The 20,300-nt window shown below is 40.5% G+C and overlaps 1 protein-coding gene across 1 annotated transcript in view; it reads right to left on the minus strand.

The window, feature by feature from the left end:
• Positions 1–374: 374 nt before the first annotated feature.
• Positions 375–20,300, minus strand: part of trim71 (tripartite motif containing 71, E3 ubiquitin protein ligase) — a 41,604-nt gene continuing 21,678 nt past the window's right edge. Inside the window, exons 4-8 of the mRNA XM_032581570.1 lie at positions 15,009–15,143; positions 8,077–8,319; positions 7,469–7,966; positions 6,545–6,685; positions 375–6,308 (exon numbers count right to left, since the gene is read on the minus strand). Coding sequence (XP_032437461.1) covers positions 5,736–6,308; positions 6,545–6,685; positions 7,469–7,966; positions 8,077–8,319; positions 15,009–15,143 — 1,590 coding nt within the window. The 3' untranslated portion in view covers positions 375–5,735. The remainder of the gene's footprint in view (positions 6,309–6,544; positions 6,686–7,468; positions 7,967–8,076; positions 8,320–15,008; positions 15,144–20,300) is intronic.

Below are 20,300 nucleotides of genomic sequence, written 5' to 3' on the forward strand. Positions count from 1 at the left end.
GGCACTGAATGTAGATTGTGATATTTCCGTATCGTCAACCTTCGACCTTCAGCAAAGGTCAGGGCGTTAGCCCATTTTAACTGCTCCACTAACCTTTGTGGTGAGTTTCGACTTTTCTGGAGGTCGGGGGGAAAGCAAACAATGTTATTACCCTAAATTAGGATGGAGGTGTGCACTATACCCTCCCTCCGCCCCCTCACTGAAACCAGGGACTGTCCAAACCAGTTTGAGCAAACACAGGCGGTGTTTTTCCTGCCTCAAGCAGGTTCAGTCAGTCATTGTGTTTTTGTTTTGTCCACTCAAGAAAACGGGAGAAAAGGAGAAACTCAGGCGAACGTAACTCGAGCCGCTTAGGAGAAAAGACAGAAACCGGATTTAAAGTCAAAGAAATGCAACTTTATTTAGGCGTAAACAAAAAAAAACAAGAGAAAATAACCAAAAGAACTGCATAGGAAATGTTTAAAGTCCACAGAGAGAGCGGTAAGGCGGCCATTATAATATAGTCTCCTGTGCGTTACCTAGACTCAAGGCCTGGCTTTTGCGCTTCTGTCCCAATCTGTGTGTGTGAGTGTGTGTGTGGTGAGAGGTTAAACTGGAACACACACACACACACACACAGAGCAGGCTTTGGGTCAGCAAACATCAGCCTTGGTCGTCTAAATTCAGCTGGCCACGCCGGCTCGCCCTGCCTCTTGGACTGAGAGAGGATACATTCAGTGGATTTCTGCTTAGATATTGCAGATGCAGCGCACAAACACGGAGCTCACTACGCAACCAAAGCAGGCTCTGGGAGAGCAGGACATGAAGGGGGGGAAAAAAAAATATTATAAAAAGAAAAACAAACTGTCTGGGCAGCGCATTTTGGCTGATGTCGAACGACGACAAATAGTCGTGTTGGAAACAAACGCGACTTATTTGTTTCGCAACACCAGACGGCCCCTTCCACTGCGTCCTGTTGCTCTCCCAGGGGCCCGGCGCAGGCAGAGAGCGTCAACAAGAACCCATTTATCCCTTTTCTTCACAAGATACATTCTAAAAGGGCCTACGAGTCGAGTGGTGTGAAGCATTTGTACTTTTTGTCAGAGAAAAGAAAGGTGACAAGGAAAAAAAAAACAACACAATAATCAGAGGAAACTAATCAAACTAATAATTTTTTTTTTGGAGCAGATTGAGAAATAATTTCTTTCATAATATTTAAATGGACACGCAAAAAGAAAAAAAAAAAATCAAGATTAGTTCATAAGAGGGAAGAAGTCACTACATTATCACTACGGGACTTTTTTTTTTTTTTTAAATGAGACACCTGCAGCACGAGGCTGCTGGGAACAACCTGAGTTTTGTTTTAATTTTTTTTTTCCTGTCTAAATTTTTCCTAAGCCATTTATTCCCCCCATTCTTTTTTTTTTTTTTTTTTTTTTTTTAGATTATACAATCATTTAAAACAAAAAGGGAGGTCTATGACCTTGCATGTTTCGTCTGGTGCAGCTTTGCGATTCTTCTTTCCCTGGAGAAGTTTTAAGAGGCCAGAGAGAAATAAAAAAAAATTTTTAAATCATAAATTTGCAGCCCTTACATTCAAAACTGAGCGCAATTCATTACAGCTCCAGCAGGGAGCTGTAATGTAATAATCAACTGACCACGTTTGTTTCCGAAGGGGAGATGAATGCTGGTTTCTGTTGGGGACACAGCTGGAATTAAAAAGGGGAGATATGTTTATTCATTTCGCAAATGTTTACTGCCTTTTTAAATTAATTCTAGGCTGTTTGACCACAAATTAATGTAAATAATGTAAGGATCAAAACTCTCAAGCCTCTCGGGAACAGAAGCGTCGCTAGCTGAACAGGTTGCGCACTGCAGAGCCTCAAACCAACAAGAAATACAATCGCAAAGGTCAAAAGTTAATTCCAACCAACAAGCTTTTTAAACACACATATACACATCTTTGGGTATACATTTTGTTTGGAAAAACAAAAACAAACAAAAAAAAAAAACATCCCAACAATCAGCTACCCACCCTATCTGAGCCTTTCAACACCTATCTGGGAGACATCAGTATAATACAAGAACTTTTAAAGCATGCAATGAAACGAAATACAAATAAAGGTTTAAAATACATTTTTCCTCTTTAAGAGTGAAGACCTAAGGATCTTAAAGATAGAATTCTGCAATCTTAATTTAAAAAAAAAAAAAAAAAGTGTAAAAGAAAACAAAACCTGATGCACCATTGAGTGAACATCTCGGAGTAATACTGAAAAGCAAAAAAAAAAAAAAAAGAAGAAAAAAAAAATCTCATTGGTTAATGATGGGCGTTGTGTTCAAAGCAGCAATACTTTTGCAGACTCAAGCTGGCTCATCCTCCTGCCTGGTTTAAAGGGATATTTCGCTTCAGCGTCAACATGTCTGTGAAAATGTAGCGACGAGGCGTGGGCTTGTTGAGGTTAATACATAGAGGTTCATATTTTCTGTTATACCATGATCAGCACTTCTGTCAAGCAGCAGACTGTGGGCTAGCTAACGGAGCGGATAGCCTCACCAGTTAAAACTGCTCACTGCCATTTGTCGTGTTACCAAGTTAATGTAACATAAAAGTGATTTTTAAATGTATAAATGTGTTTTGCTGCTTAAACAACAACAAAAACAATTAACGCTATGCACATGTTCCTTCTCATTTTGGGTAAATATTTTAATACCATGGCATTTGTACTGAAGACAATCATAGTATGCCTAGTGATGACTAGTAAGTAGTCATCACAACTCCCTCAACGCCCAGTTAGCTTCAAGGAGTTAGCCTACTAGTAATCTTTGGAATAAAACCAGAAATATCCCTTTAAATGATGAGCCAGCCTGCTGTCACACATTAGGCGTAATCCGACGAGATGAATTGGAGATTACAGACTCATTTCAACCAACATCAAGCATCCTAAAAATCCACACTGATAAGATTGGTAAATTGTGCTGAAATCTGAGGTAATTCATGTGCGTTTAATGGCCGACACTTTTGAGCTGCTAATTCTTTACGAAAGACCAGTTTTTTCCTCTAACCCCGCGTCCCTCGGCAGCACAGAGACATCTTCCACATGGAAACCTGTATGTTCAACGTCAGTGTGAGGTAAAGGTAAATGGGGCTAAGGGGTCGGGTTAGGGTTAGGGTTAACCCAGTGCATCCAAACCAGAGGAGGAGGATTTATCCTCAGTTGTTCTGATTTTAAACCTTTTGATATAATGGTCCAGTGACACTTCCTCTACAACATCGCAGTCCAAATGCCAATCCTGTTTTGGCACAGAACTCTCACAGGTCGTTTTTGGCACAATGCTCGCATCGGAACGATTCGTTTTGTTGCTGATAAAAAAAACAAAAGAAAAAAAGGCAATAATTTAACCAGGCAGGTTACAGTAGATCAGGCAGACACGAAAGCTGTTTTTATACAAACTCTGTTTCAACGCTAAACAGTACAATGATCTTTGGTCCTTGTGCTGAACGGTCAAACAAGGAGGTATTGGTGAGGTAAAACAAAATCCTTCAAGAAAGAGTAAAAACTGAGGTATTCAGAAGGAATAATAAATTGAGGTATTCAAAAGCTTTAAATGCACCGTAACCATGAGGAACGAAACTTGAGGTATTTGGAAAGTTGAGGTATATGAGAAACGAAGTGAGAACATTGAGGTAAATGTTATCCGACACTAAATCTCCCAAGTTGTATCAACAAATCGTCAATTCAGAAGCGAGAGTCAGTCTGAGGTGGGGTTTTTTTGTTTGTTTGTTTCAACGAGAAACTAGCTTACAGAACCTGATATTGTCGAGCGCTTCCAGGGAAGCAAAAACCAAGAGGCGAAGGGATTGGTTGCACCTTAAAGAAACTGTATCAGTCAGTAGGGACGGGGGTTAGATAATAAAAAGACTAATCTGAGATGGTACTCTGAGTCTAATCGTGATAAAACTATGGCATTGCTGAATGAGCTTAGGCAATAAATGTAAGGGTTTTTCTTTGGTGCGGGGTATTCTCCGTTTTGAGCACCTCTGCAAGACAGAAACTTTCTACATTTGCTCCCACAGCCAGAGCCTTACAGGAGAGGAAGTACTTGGTAACTTGGGACCTAAGCATTCCGTTTCTCCAAAGCCTAATGTAAGACAGTGCGATGAACTAAACTCCACGAGTTGTAAGAACGTTAGACTTTTCAAACAAGAGTTATTTAAAGAAAAGTTTTAAGGGGGATTTCAAGATCCGTTAAACGCCACATCTATAGCTGGCCTTTGTGCAGAGATTCTAACTTTGGTTGATTCTAGTAGTTGGTCTGTAGACCTCCATCTTTAGAGGAATCCGTCTACTAACGCTCAATCTGAAGGCGTTCTTTTTGTTTGACTTAGATCTAAGGATAAATAAATAGGGTAGGGCTTTGTGATGATGCCCTCTCATTGGGCTGCTCTGGATCTTTGGCCCTCGGAGCCAAAGGCCGTGGCTTTAAACCACAATCTAAATCCAAGACATTGATATATTATATTAGGCCTGTAATCTGTTGTCATTAATGTCCTCAGGACGGCCATAACAGGCGTCTACTTCTGAAGGCTTTTTGTCAAACAGCATGCCTCATTTAAAAAGTAGCTTTCACTTCTATAATTACATTTCTACGATAATGCGAAGGAACACGTTGAGATCTCTGCGGATTCAACTCTTAAATCATTCTGTGGGTCTTCCCGTTCGGAGAAGACCATGCTTTCTTTGCATATTCGTTTTTCTTTCTTCGCCGGAAACGCGACATCGTCCCAGTCTTGCGATAAAAGTTTAGGGATCATGATCGAAAGATATCTCATTTCAGGGATCATTTTAGAGCTGATTTTCATACATTTATTTCCTACTTCTACTCATAAGGAAATTTATTAAATCAGCATTAGTCAGTAAAGCTAGGAAAGCCTGAAAAAAGAACCAATCGTTCGGACCAGTTTTTACGATGACCTGAGCTAATTTTGATTCCATTGAGTTTGGCATTGCTTCTCACAGTCTTGCTCGGCATTTGTGAAATTACAAACTCCACTGAGCTAAATAGAGAAAAGGGTCAATCTACTTCTCTAAGAGGGGAGGGGGAAAAAAACACCTAAATAGTCTAAAAACAGGGAAGGACACTACTTGACCCTCGTCTTCTTCTCTGAGCCGAGCCTACTGATGAGAATCAACCAGAATCAACCTCTACAGCGGTCTGAGTATTGTCTCAGCAACAACATTCAGGAGGTTCACGCTTACTCATACTGAAAATGCACAGAGAGAATTCAATGAATCCTGTGCAAATATCAACCCAAGAATCTACTTTTATGTCTCTTAAATAAAGTATAGAGGTAGACGTTTCTTCTTTGTAAAACTTCACGGACTAAAACCTCTGCTCAGTGAGTATGAGTACATTCATAAAGAGCTAAATGAGGTAGGTATGGAGCAGAAGGTACGAGATTTCAAGAAGTGAAAGAATTCCCTGAGATGGATCTTAAAGGAGGGCGCACAGAGAGGACTGAGCAACTACGAGTCCATTTGGATAGGTCCCCATTGTATAAAGTAGACGTATGTTTGGGTGAGTAGTAGTGAATGTGAAAAAAGTCCTTTTAGCCTAATCTCAGTCCTCTCTGAACAGCCCTGCCTTTCTGTTGATTGATTCTCTCCTCTCCATTTCCTTCATTGTGGAAAGTTACTGCAAAAAGAGCAAACAGAGGGAGAGAATGCAAAAAAAAAAAAAAAAAGATTTTTTTTCTTTTAGAACTTGAGTATGCGGTTGTTTCCAAAGTCAACGACCACGATGACTCCGTCGGGCATCACGGCCACCCCGGAGGGGCGGTCCATCTGTCCGTAGCCACTCCCCTGAGTGCCAAATTTGCATAAAAAGTTTCCGTTGGGCTCGAACACTTGGATCCTGTGGTTGCGGGAGTCGGCCACGATGATGCGGTTCTCTTGGTCCACGGCGACGCCCTGGGGGCGCAGAAACTGCCCGTTCCCCGTGCCCTCCGAGCCCAAGAAGCGAGCCGACTGGCAGTCCGGCCGGATGACCAGGAGCCGGTGGTTGTTGAAGTCGGTCACGACGAGGTGGTCTTCGTGGTTAAAGGCGACCCCTCTGGGGGAGTCAAAGTGTTTCCACAGAGCCCCTTCGAAGCCGTACTTGTTGAGGAAGGAACCGTCGGGGGCAAAGAGCTGCACGCGGTGGTTTCTGGTGTCCGAGACCAAGATTTTACCCTCAGAGTTGACGGCCACATCCCAGGGATAGTTGAACTGCCCGTTCTTGGTGCCCTTTTCCCCAAACTTCAGCAGGAACTGGCCCTCAAACGTAAACACCTGTCAGGCAGAGATCATGAATTAAATCTATGTGGGTTTACATGTAGAGAGGAGGAAACACTACAGTTCCCTGTACAGCCATAAACTTGATGGGATGTGAAAGACCAACACAAAGTGAAAAGATGAGAAGGTTCAGGGGATACAAAATGGCTGTCCAAATATTTCTGGTCCTGCATGGAAATAGAAAATGTTACAGAAGTTTTTCAAGCCAATTTTGCCGAACCCGGCCAACATACCTGCACACGGTGATTGTCCTTATCAGCCACAATGATCCGTCTCTGACTGTCACAGGCAACCCCGGCTGGACGATCAAACTGACCAGGCCGAGAACCCAAGGAGCCGAATTTATGGTGGAAGGCACCGCAAGGCTTGAAGATCTGTTGACAGAAACTCTTTTTTTACCGATTGGATTTCAACAGTCTGAAATTAGGATTTTTAAAAGACAACCAGTTGACCTGAAAGTTACAGTTCGAAAGTTCAAGAGTTACGTCCTGGCTGGACCCTGGAGAGCCAAAGTAAATAGAAGCTTTCTCAACAAAATGCATCTCATGTTTAACAATGCTGAACTAGAGTTTAGATCTGACCTAAAAATCCAACCTGACTCCAGAGCGCAGGTATTGTGTCTGAGCCTGACCCAACTCAACTAATTGACTTTAATTATAGGCCTGAGCCCAAAGTAAACCAGACATAATGAGACTTCACTGCTTTCGTTTTTTTTTTTAAGTAAGCAGTGTTACTTCTTCCGTTTTTAGCTTTTGTTTAACGTCTTTCAGCTCCATCTTGTTGTAACCGCAGGGTGAGTGAAGGGCAAGTCTTCTGGGATGTGTGATTGATGGGATCCGATCTCAGCTGCTGTTTGACTGGAGATGACGAAGCCGCTGCGCTTGTTACGGTCAGAAGAACTTCTGCACCTTACTTGTCTTTCCCCAGTAGATCTCTATTTAGACTAAGTAGATTAACACAACTTTACATCTTGGATCCTCGTTTGGCTTTCTTTGTGCTGTAAGTATTGCAGGTGTACAAAACGCATTACAGAAACCCGAGCCGGCTCAGGTCATAAATCTAAACACTACACCAAAGCTGCTAAGCTTAAAAACGTCAATGTAGCCCTGACATGTTTAGTGCAACTATAAAGAGAACATTCCAACAGACGGCTCTACCTGTATGCGGTTGTTGCTGCGATCCGCCACCACGACATATCCTTCCTTGTCCACGCTGATGCCCCAGGGGCGACACAGCTGGCCGTCTCCCTCCCCCTCACATCCGAAAGACGACACCTGGGAGCCGAGGGACCCGTAGCTCCGTCCGGACTTGACTATCACCTTGAAGGGGCTGCCCTGGATGTGCTGGTTGCACACCAACACAGACACCAGGTGCTCCCCCTCCGTTTTCGGCAGGTAGCTGACGGTGTAGGATCCGTTCTGGTGATCCGTCACCTCCACCGCGGACGGAGAGCCGTCTGCGACAGACATCACCATCGCCGACACCGGGTCGCCGCCGGACAAGCGCGGCTCGCCGTCGTGATCGTATCCGATGACGGTGAAGGACGCGGGCTTCCCGCGCAATACGTTTTTCAGACCTTCGCCGTGGGCTTTGGTGACGGGGGCAAAGGCGCTGCTGCTGATCAGGCCCATGGACTGGATGGCGATGTACAGAGCCTGTTTGAGCAAATTCACACATGAAAAGCAAGCAAACAGTGCCATGTGTTCAACTAGACTAATAAAGCTTGTGATTGCTGCAGAGTGAGAGATCTAGTGTCAGTCCCAACCTGGTCTGGAGGCGTGAACATGAAGCGGTCGTCCTCTTGCGGCTGCAGCAGCCCCCTGAGAGTCTTGAGTTCATGGATCTGGGTCAGCATTCTCTCCCTGGCCAGCAGCACGTCCAGGTGGTGGCCCTCATCCAGTATCTGGCTCACAGCAGCAATGGTACTATCCAGCTTGGTCAGACTCTGGTGGAGTTTCTCCACCTGCAGGTATAGAGACTTGGCCTTCACCTGACGGATCTTCTCCACCTGGGAACAGAGGGCAGCGTTAGAGATGAGAGAACAGGAGGAACATTTCAGCGTCTGCTGTCACTGAGTGCTGTCAGAGTCAATACAGCGTAAAGGTATTTCGAGACTCAAAGTGGTAAACAAAGACATTCTTAGACCAGATTCCTACAAATCTTCCTTTTCAAAATGGAGCAAAGTTTCATTTTGCTCCACAGCGCCCTCTAAGCAGCCAGTTTGAATTGCAGCTTTGAAGCACAAGAAACTAAAGAGACTTTTAGATGCTTCCTATGAATCAAACAGGATGCTTTGCCTTATTAATTGTTTCTGCACGTTTAAGACTTTTAAATTGAAAATTAAATCAGCTTAATTTACATAGCATATTTTAGCAACAAACCAGTTCAAAGTACTTTCTATGAAAAACAAAGAAGTAAACAATTATAAAGCAAAAGTAAATGTTACATTTTGTCAAATTCCACCAAAATCATCAAGCTAACTCTAAACAGCTAGGTTTTTGGCACTGATTTAAAGGAACTCTGTTTCGGCTGTTTTGCAGTTTTCTGGAATTTTGTTTCAGATTAAAGGAGCATAAAAGAAAAGCTTCATATACAAGCTTATATACAGACAAAAATTACTCAGAGGCCAAATATGACATTGAAGTTTATTTATCACTCTTATTTTTATTCAACCAACTCCCTGGACAAAATAAAAATGCCCCAATGAAAATCCAAACATGCAGTTGTAACATTCAAACCCAGAATGAAGAGAAACAATAACAAAGGAAATGCAGTTTCATAGATTTTATCAAACAGCAGCTATATTTAAAGGTCTATCTGTGCTGCACCACAGGAAATCACCAATAACTTGTTAAACATGTGAACAATACATTTTACTATAAACTTTTAAAAAGTAAAATTAACTGCAGAGTAATACAAACATGGCTTTGTCATTACAAGCTGCTTCCAGCAGCGCTGGCCTCTAGGGGGCAGCAATGAGCAGATCTTACTTCATTTGTAAAGAAGAAAACCCAAAGCTTTTGCAAAAGCAAATATTGGTCCCCACAGTTATTGTGCAACTGTGTGCCAGTATCAGACATTTTTAGACTTTTTTTTTCTTACAGTTGAACTTTAAGTGAAAAAAGGTTTTCTTTTTAAATATTGTCAATTCACAAGACTAAAATCCTTTCTTTTTGTGATTCTTACAGATCAATTTTACAAGCCCTTTGAGATAAAAATCTACTTTTTATTAAAAAGCTCTCATAGGGATTTTTTGTTATGCATTATTTGTGTGAGAAAATAAAACAGGAAACAAACTTTTACATGTTACATAGCACCTCATTGAAAGGAAGAAAAAAAGCTGCATTTCTGATTCTTTAGGAAGCCAGAGCATAAAGGCCTTAAAAAGGGTGGAGGCTGGTAGAACCTGAGCCTCACGGACCGGCCTCTCACTTAACAGCAACTGACAAAAAAAAAAAAAAAAAGTTCAACACAATAGACTGACTGGCTCTTTGTTTCTTTCTGTCCCCTCCCTTTCCAAGGAGGCCAAAAGATCTGAAACATCAATTTGCATCTGTGAGACTAGAGTTACATTTTATAGATAGTGAGGACAAAGCCTGGAGTTGGGCTTTGTGACAGATACGCAGCTAGTTTTAGTTCCTGGGCTGAAGAGCAGACGGAGGAGCAGAGTGAGCTGGTGTTGGTTTCAGAGAAACAAAGCACAGACGGAAAAGCCAGACGCAGCTCTTGATATTCTGCCATGTTTTAAAGCACCACTTAAATGTTACAACTTCCCAGGTCAGCAAACAACTCTTCTACACACTTCCAGATGAAAACACAGCCACATAAAGTATGTTAAGTTCTGTCTATAGGAAAGTTGCTGCTCGCAGCCTCACAGCCATGAATTTATGTCAAGTTAGTGTTGATGCTCATCCACAGAGAGAAATATCAGTCAATTTGACACCAAGCATGACAATCACAGAAACTGCTAAAATTAGCAACCATATTTGCGAGGTTTTGTACGACTCAGGTTGTTCAGTTGTTGAGGTGATTCCAAAAAAGGAACCACACAGGATCTGCAAATAAAGTCCAACGTGGCTGGAAATGACGGGGAAAGAAGTGGATAAAGTCGCGCCTGTGGGGAGAACCAAAGGTCCGCTTTGGAAACCCCTGGTGGAAGAGTACAGTATACGGTCTCTTTACTGAGAGGTTACCCAGAGCACCAGGGTTTTCTCAAGCTGCAAGCTACTCTGAGTAAATGTATTGCCCCTCCCTAACCTGCTGCTACGTACTTCCTATCATCTGGCTGAAACACTTTGCCTATTCTTACTAGAAAACAGAAATTGGCCGTTTGGAAATATTTCCGGCATGAAAAACACCCATCGCGCTTCCAACCAATCACTAATATGAGCTTGTTACTGTGCATATACCACAGAAAGAGCAGAATAGAAAAAAATAAAAGAAATGTTACACCACATGTTTAAAAAACTGCTGCTAAATAAGTTAAGTGTACAATTACGATGCTATTCTCAGCAGTTACAAAATCCAAAATATGTCAACACCACAAGAACTGTTGAGATTTTTTCATTTTTAAAACAGTAGAAATAAATGTTAGCCTTCTAGATTAAATATGCTTTTGTTTAAACCATAATACTGCAAACTTGATTTTACTTCTGCAAGAATCTCAGTGAATAAATAATGGTTAAAAGTCCATTCAGTTGCAGCTGAATTCTGTCACAAAGGCTGTTTAAACACCAAATCAATCCACTGTTGGTTCCATTAAACGCCTGACAGAAATCTATGGGAGATTGTGATATTGGTAGGAAAATGGATTGTAAGGATTTTACCTGGTCATGGATGAGTGGGTTGATCTTATAGTGTGGTAAGTGGGATTAAAGAGGAAACATGGTCATTTAAAATTATCCCTGAGACACCCCCACAGCTCTCTCTGATGGACGATGCAACGTCACAGTTCAGAACTAAATGACTCTGGTTCCTTTAATATTAACAAAAATCATTTTAAAAATGCATGTTGGCAGAGCGTTTTTATGAACTGATATTTCATGAGGTTGTAAAAGTAACAAAAAAACTAAAGAAATATAATTTTTTTCTATCATAACTTAAACGTTACAGTGAGATCTCTTTAGTAGTCATACCAACCCACTTGAAACAGTTGGCTGGACACAGTGGAGGAAATTTGAAATTCACAACAGGAAGAGATTTACAAACATCCTAAAACAATCAAAGAACAACTGATCAACATTTCCCTTTATGACATTAAGGCTTGTAGTTCTAATCATAAACCAAATAAAGTCCCAGAATAACCAGATTTTTCCAGCTGCATGAGGCAAGAATACTAAACCTCCCCTGCAAGTTGCTGAGCACTGCCAGTCAGCTACAGTAGATGAAAGAGTGCCATTACACTTCGACTCAGAGAAACAATTCCAGTCACAACATGTAGTCCATATGTGAAAAATAAGGTGAATTAACAGCTTATTAGACTCGTGATTGAAAGAGCAGAAAACAATCCTTCTGAACAATGAACATGATCAACACTACTGGGTTGGTCAGGCCCATATTCTGCCTGCTCCCTTTAGGCCTTTTGTTTAACTTGGAACTGTTGCATCTTTGTTGCAGCGGGCTGTTGTGAGGGGCAGAGCCTGAACGAGGATATGATCCCGTTTTTCATCTGATCCAGCAGGAGGAGCAGCGGTCAGAGCTGAACAAGCGGCCGTGTGAAACCCAGAGGAAACATGGCCGCCGCCGCTGCAGCGTTGGACTCTACGGCTTCTGTGTCATCACACAGCGCTAAAAGGAGAGGCTGACAACATGAGGGGGCATCCCGTCTGTGTCATCATGACACAATCTGCCTTGTTAAGTCAAATTACATCCTAAACAATATATTTAAAAGCTTCAGATGAATTTCTTTAGAAATGGGAAATGTGCCGATACTGGTTTGTAATGTAAAATAAAGTGTGATCATTCCATTTTTTATGTGGTTTTTTTGAATGACTTCTTACATTTAAAAATAAAAAATGGACACAATCACAATTTAGTAAATAAATTTTTGTTACATCATCTGATGTTATTTTACTGCGGTGGTCAAAAATTACCAGTAAAATCCTGCATGTTAAAGGCAAAATGCATGTAAGAAAATCCAGCCCATATAAAACAGTGTAAGAAAAAAGTCTCATTGACTTTTTTTTATTTTTATAGAAAAGTTCTACATCACAAAGTTTCTCTTCTAAACTAAATCAAAATGCACTGTTGGATCCTCGTTCTTTCATGATAGCTACACAAAAAACAAGAGGCGACGTCTCACTGTGTGGGTTAGAGAAGTCATGTATCATCTCAAAACTAAAAAAGTGATTACAGAATTACTTGTATACAGTCTTAGCATCATATATTAGCAGTTAGCATGCTATGCTTAGCATAGTGCATTTCCCAAATGACATTTCCTAAAACCGGCCAACATTTCTTGTTTTTTTTTTTCCCCCCTAATGCCGACATATTCCATAACAAATCTGGAGCTAAAAATGATAAAAAAGAAACTTCTGTATATGTTCTGGTTCCGGTTATGTGCTTATGAGTAACTTCTCCTGGTAACAGCCAATGAAAACTGTGTCCTTCCTAGAAGCTCCTTACAAGTTTTAAAGTTGACTTGAGAGTTTGACACCTTCCTCCCACCACTAGTCGTCTTCATCAGGATCTACTCTCACACTGAAACAGCGTTCGTTAAAACCTGGTAATGGCTGACATTGTGAATTTACAAAATACAGCTTCCCCTACATATAACTGATCGTGACGCACTGCTACAGCAAAATAAGAGCTTCCACGACTTCAGAATGAAGTTTTTTTTATATATACATGTTAAAACAATGTAAAGCAAATCAGAGCTTGAAATAACTTTAAATTTTTATTTATTTTAAAAAGCTGACTACTGTGCACTGCGCTGCTCTCAGGAGAGAAGAAAAACTAACGACAGTCTGAAGCAGAGGGAGAGAAAAAGCAAAAGTTACATAAGGAAGGTTAGGTTGAATGCATTTTTAGTTCCAACCTGTGAAAACGACACTGATCTTATCGCATGTTGCATTTGAACCACAGCAACGTAGTGAATAAAAAATAAAAAATGCACAAATAATAATTGAAATTTTTTTTTAAAAATTAAGCAAATGTCACTCTGGACAAATCGAACCTGAACAATGGCATCATTCAACCCACAAAAAAACATCTGTAATTTTCAGCAGACCTGCTGACCGGCTGGTCGCTGCTCAGCTGAACGCCTCACGCATTGTTTTTTTTTTAAACCACCATTAACGTGCGAAATTGCAAAATCGAGCTGGAGTCTCCCTCCCGGTTTTTTAGCTCTTCAATAAAAACTTGGAGCAATCTTGTGTGTTTGTAAAAGCCTACAAGCATTTAACTTGGAGCGTGAAGAAGAACGTTCACCTCTTTGTGCAAACTGGACAGATTGGGGGAATCTAAGGAGCCAGAAAGCCACTTCAAAAGAGGAAAAACAGAGAACATATGGCTTATTCCTGACATGAGGCAGAAGGCTATGAACTGTTTCAATAAGATCCCCTCCTGCCGTGTGGAAGAAGCCTCCCGACGCTGCAGCTCGGACCAGACCTCCCCCTCCCCGTCTCCATCACCGTCACATTCGATTAGCTGCAGCCCCTCCTGAAGCTACCCATATGGTCATCCCTAACAATGAAATTTCACACACAAAGCTGACTCATTTAGCCAACTACCACCCCCCCCAACAGGAAGAAATTTATACATTTAATGAGATCATTTCCTGTTTCGCCACCACACATGCTCTCCGTCAGCCCATTTGGAGAAAAGGCCGAGAAATCCTGAAGATTTAAGGTGAGGAGGAGTCGATGCAACTTTCACTCAGGAGGTGATACAAAGGAGGTCCTCTTAAAAACATGGAGCCAATAAATAAATGTTAAACCTGTAATATTAAAGATTTATATCGCTTAATCTTTTTCCTCACAGCTTTTAGTGTCGACACATTTCATGCAGGAGTTTTCCACGCTTTAAGATTTAATGTTTCTGTGGTTTTCAGTCTTTCTTCTTTTTTTTTAAAGGTAAATGATTTTCACTGTTAATGTAAAAGTAAATATTTTTCTACAGTTATTACTGAAACAGACAGATAGCTGGTTTTCAGTTAGTAAAAAACTGACAAAATCTGAAAAAAAAACAAAAACATTTTACTGAAATAAATGAAAACGGACATAATCACAACACAATATTTTGACACTTTTTGAATTCTGAACCTAACAATTAACCAAAGTATTTAAAAAAAAACTAAAACTACTACTAAAACTATTAAAAACTAAAAACAATATTCAACTAATAAAAACCAGGAATCAGAATTTAAAATCTAATTAAAGCTAACTGAATTAAACAAAAAGTCACAGCAAAATCAAACTAAACTATAATAAAAAACTCTAAGCTATTCTAACCCTGAGGTGGATGAACGATCAGCATGGTTAGCATTGTGTATTTGAGTTTCACTAGTAGTATCCGCCCTCTATCATCATTTAGATGTATATAAAGTAACGAGTAATGCGTCTTTTTCTATCTTAAGCTGCTCAGAATGCTCACTGGGCATAAACAATGATTAAATCACTGGTTTTACCAAGTCAAACTGGGACAGGATTAAGGTGGGCGAGGTTTTATTCCCAGATCCAGAGTCAAACGGCGGCTCACCTTCCACAGGAGCTCACACTCCCTCTCCTCCAGGGCTTTCCTGTGTCTCAGAACGAGAGCCTTCACTTCGGTCTGCACCACCTTGGCCTTGATCTCCACCTGCTCCGCCATGGCTTGGACTTTTTCCATGCTTAGCTGAAAAATTGGAAATTAAAAAAAAAAAAAAAAAACAATTGAAAAAAAGCCATGAAACAAACAAACAAAAAAAAATGCCATTACAAGGTAGAGACTTGAAGGTGCGTGAAAATGAAAAAGACAATCAATAAATTGAAACCGAGACACAGGAAATGCTTATTGGCTTATCTGTTATTTTACACAAAGTATAGATGACCCCCACAAACAGGAAACAAAGCATCAGGAAACATTAATGGAAAAAAAAAAAAAGAAAACGTTTTCCTGGCAAGTGAATGGATGAACACCTGCTCTTTGTTTTAGCTTCATTCCTTTATAACAATCGCTGGTTGGAGGCAGAGAAAAAGGAAGCATGGGTTAGGAATGGGGAGGTCCTTCACTCATGCATAAAATGATTAACATCCTGCTGTTTGGGAAAATTTTCACTCTTTCTAGAGTAGGAATTTTATTATGGAAACGCAAGAAAACGTAATTAATAGAGGCAGTGTTGTTTAACGTGAGCCGCACCACATGATGTCGAAACCTTAACGGACACATCCAAACGAGAAATACAAATGTTCCAACACGCAAGATTGAAAAGAGCAAAAACAAATAGCAGAAAAATAGGAATTAATAATAAAAATAATAAAAGACATTCACTGCTTTAAAAATCCAAATGAGTTTTTGATGCCAAGAAAAAGAATTGTCTTTAAGCTAGCTGTTAGCTTTAGCCTCTGCGACAAACTAATCTGGATTAGACTAAATGAGAACCGCAGAGAATTTATCCTCCATGTAAGAAATGAACTGTTCAAAACAAAAATCCTGAACATGAGTGCAAATGTCAAAAATTATAAAGACAAAACAAATCTTTGTTTAAAACTTTATCAAAGTGTTAAGAAGGAAAATAAACATTTCTTTGCTTCTCTTAAAAGAACTGAAGATGATTTTCTTTCCAAAGTAAATAATTCATCTTTCTATAAATGGACATTTTTTTCTGTGCTTTTCATTTGCAAGTCTATTTCAATGACATGTTGGAGAAGAGTCGAGGTAAAGAAGCAGCTGAAAGAATAAGTCGAAAGGCCCACAAAGTTGCCTAAAAACGCCAGACGGCAACATCCTGACTGCGGAATATTTTTCACAAGTTTCAGGAACTTTTGAAGAGGATGAGACGTTAGAAAGCCTGAGAAAAGCAAATAAAGAAAGTAGCTGAAAATGTGATTTTCTCTACTGTGATTAAATACTATTTCACCAGATTTTTAAAGAGGTCATTTAAAAATCAGCAGCTTTTAGAAATAAAAACCTATTGTTTGTTTTGTTCCAACTGCAAAAATGAACACATAATTTTAAACCTTACAGAATATTTTTAATGAGGCAGGAATTTAAAAAGGAAATGATTTTGTTGCACCAACCTGGATACTGTTTGGTCCTATTTTACAGGCCAATATTAAATAATCAAACTTTAAAAGAGAGGCGCCCCTTTTATTACTACCTGATGCAATAAAAGAAAAAGAAAAAAGCCGGGCCGTAGCTTTTACAACACACAATTTGGCCTAAATGAGGAGTATTCTCTTTGTCTCCTTCTGCCCACTGTGTTTTATCAGGGCCTTTTTCCTCTGGCATCTCCTGGGAGGTCACGAGGTGAGCTGGACCTCACAGGCTCCAAGGGGAGGTGGGATAAGGCTTCCTTTGTCATATCTGCCACTGAGATCAAAGGTCACCTAAACCTCTACAGGTCGTGATCCGCAATCCCTGTCTTAAGACGCATACGGCCCACCCCCATCGCACCCCGGCAGGAACAAAGGCGGCCCGGCGGGCGCTTTCTTTTCTCTGGCCGTGTCGCGCGATGTGGCCGGCAAAAGGAACAACTAAATCAGGCAGGAAGGGAAGGAATTAACGGGGAGCTAATATCGCTTGAGACAGGAGTCCTTAGGAAAAGTTTTTAACTCTCTGCAACTCGCCGTTTGTTTCTCTAGGTCTTTCCACCAACGGTCATTCTAGAACCTTTACAAAAGCATTATTTTTCACATTTTATAACGCTACAAACATACGTCTTAGCGTATGTTATTAGGATTTAATGTATGTAAAACAGAGCGTAGCTGTTCAACGAAAGCTTTCAAAATTGTTTACGAATAAAATTTGAAAAGTGTGACGCGCATCGTTTCCTGCAGCATTTTCATCCTTTTCTCTCTTCCATTTATCCGATACTCCTTCCAGCCTTTGTGTCGCCATCAACGCTCCCAAAGGAGCACAGCTTGGCGTACAAAGACAGCCGAACTAACCAATAAAAAAAAAAAAAAACACAGCAGAAGCAGAGAGTTTTGACCAACTAGGAGGTCACAAGTCCCGGGTCAGAGGTCAGGGGAGATAATGGGTGTAGAGTGGACGGAAATTTCCTACCTCAGGGGACAGAAGCGTATGCCTGTGTTTACATATTATCTGGCGTCAGCGTTTAGTCCTGCAGTGACCTGGATAGAAGTGGACAAACACGCCGAACGGCTCAAGGTGCTGCTGGACGGTGGGTGGTGCGTCTCCTGGCTCACATCCTGTAGCTTTATCAAACACAACCTCACTGATGTGGTCACCATTTATTTTTCTTTACAAATGGAGCCTCAATGTTAAGCGAATTTTCCTACAACGTGGCCTGAAACAGCCATTTTGTGATATCTGGGCATTTCAAAAGAATCCAACAAACACCCGCAGTGACATAAGCACTCCGGCAGAAAGATACGAAGTTTGACCCGACCAGACGAGGGGTCAGGCTGAGAAAATGGATAGGTGGGGCACATGCTCCGTGTGCTGGAGATAATGCATGTCTGAATGTCATATGACCTCAGTGGAAAAGCTCGTGTTTCATGTTTTGGGGCGAGTATTTGCCAAGGTCACAACTCTGCCCCACCTTCCAGGCAAATTAGATAACCGCCGCGTTTCTGACCTGCCCCTGATAACTCTGCAGGTTTCAAAGCTGCTTTTCTGAGTCGTTCCTTTGCCTCTCTTGGCAGAAATTGTTGATTTAAACTTTACATTATGGACAAAGATTATGCTATAAATAACACTATCTGCAAAGAGTACACTATCAAAATTATTTAGAGTTGAATGATAAGTTATGCAGAAAATTTATATCAAGAATTTTTTTTAAAACCAGAGAAACTGGTGACAGGAACCAGACAATGTTCTGTTTATGTGTGGATTCTGCCCATTGGAAACCTTACAAATCCTTTCTGTCCATGTCAGCCAGCTTACTCGGTTAATGTTTTAGGAAACAAAAACAAACATTACGTTTTATTCTTTTAACAAACCTTTGTTTAAGGGGGAATGGAAACTCTTCCGATTTTTCAGGTAACAATTCTAATTTCGTTGTGCTGGTCAATCTGGCTCCAGCAGCACATTCAAGCTGAGGCTAAAGCCAACTCTCCATTGTCAAGTCTCACTCTAGCCGGTTCGTGTTTGGTTCGGCTCTGGCCAAGTTGGGCGGGTCTCCATTGGCAGTGCGTTGCTAACCGTGTGGGCGGGAACATGAGGGTACAGCAGCTGTAATCGACGCTCCAAAGTCAATTAGCTCAAGCCGACTTTGGCGTCAAGTCTCTTAGAAATCTCTCGGTATATTTGTTCGTTGGCAGTTGAACCTTCCAGTTGACGCTGTATGCGCTCTTACTTGAACAAGTACTGCCTTCGCTTAGCTTGTTCATGGACCAATCAACAAATCCAGTCTGTTCCCAATTAAATTGCTAGGACCGGTTCCAGAGGAGGCTCCAAAGAACAGGGAAGAACAGGACAGAAACCACAAATGGAGACAAATTTGTCATAGTTAGAGTTTGAAAGGGTGATGTAGGAAGACCGTTCCTCTCCCCGTGCAAATTCTGGAGGTAATCTCTGATGAAACTCAAAAAGCGGTCGGTCAAGGTCGTCAAAGTCTTATCTTAACATCTGTCTGCATTAAGATGGCCTCCATTAATACTTGTTTTTCCAGTGAAGGAGATGCTACACCTCGCCATCACAGCCATGCAGGAAATCGAAGGGCTTACCAGGCATGTTCAAAAGCGTTGTTACAAACATCGATTAGTCTCCAGGGAAAACAGAATCTGACTACCCTACCATTGTAATCTCATTTTAAATTCTCACTTTTTTCCTATTCCCGTGTGTTGGGATTACTTAAAAATTCAATGTTTCATTTTCTTCCTCTAGGTAAAGATATTAACATGTACTGTAAATATGAACATTTCTAAATTTGGGAGATATATTAAGAAAATGTTTTTTTATCACTATGTAGCAATTTTGCACAAAGCTTTGATAAGAATCCGTGTCAGTGGCAGATCTGAGCACTCCTCCCTGAAAATATTATTATTATTTTCACATATTGGTACATAAAAAAAACTGCTATACACCAAGACTGGAATTTTAAAAAAGTTACATTTTAGGAATTTGTAAAGTTTTTTTATACAAATGATCAAATTAAGTTAATATACATTATTTCTATTGCAATATTTTAAAAATGCTGTTGTGACAAAGGGAGCACAAAATGAACGGACCTTTCCAAAGGTTGTGCTCTAACGGGGGAAGTTTCAGATATTATTTGAATTCAGCCAATAGTTGAAAACAATCGTAATTTCTTTGGTGCCACATCCTGGTCTAACTGTGCATTTCCAAAAAACGTCAAACTGATTCCTAGTTTAAGCAATGAGGCACGCTGTTAAAATATGTGGAAGAAAGGATGGTACTGCAATTACTTTAGCTGTATGTTTTAAATGTGAAGCGCGATTACTAAACAGATTTTATGTACATGTTCACAAACAGGCATTTTATTATTATTAAAAAAAAACATTTGTATTCAGAAATCTAAAAAAAAAAAAACATGCCAAGGAATATTTTCTGTTCACTTTAAATAATTGATTGTGGTTTCAATGCTTTTCCCTGACTTTCTAATAGTCTTTAAAAAATGTCAGACGTCAACAGTTTTTTGATTTCCTAGTTGAAGTCATGACGTAAATGTCAGCAGACGCAGATAAAAAAAAACACAAAAAAAGCATGTTATCACGTTGAAGTCAAACCCTTGGAGATAAACGGCTGGTGCCTTTAAACTGCAGCAGCCGTCAGCAGCGTGAAGAGCAGTGAGACAATAGAGACTCCTTCTGTTTTAGTTCAACACCTAAAACTGGAAACTGTTCCAAAAATATTCAGGAACAA

The sequence above is a fragment of the Xiphophorus hellerii genome, chromosome 13 (genome assembly GCF_003331165.1).
Source record: "Xiphophorus hellerii strain 12219 chromosome 13, Xiphophorus_hellerii-4.1, whole genome shotgun sequence".
In the NCBI taxonomy this organism is placed as follows: Eukaryota; Metazoa; Chordata; class Actinopteri; order Cyprinodontiformes; family Poeciliidae; genus Xiphophorus; species Xiphophorus hellerii.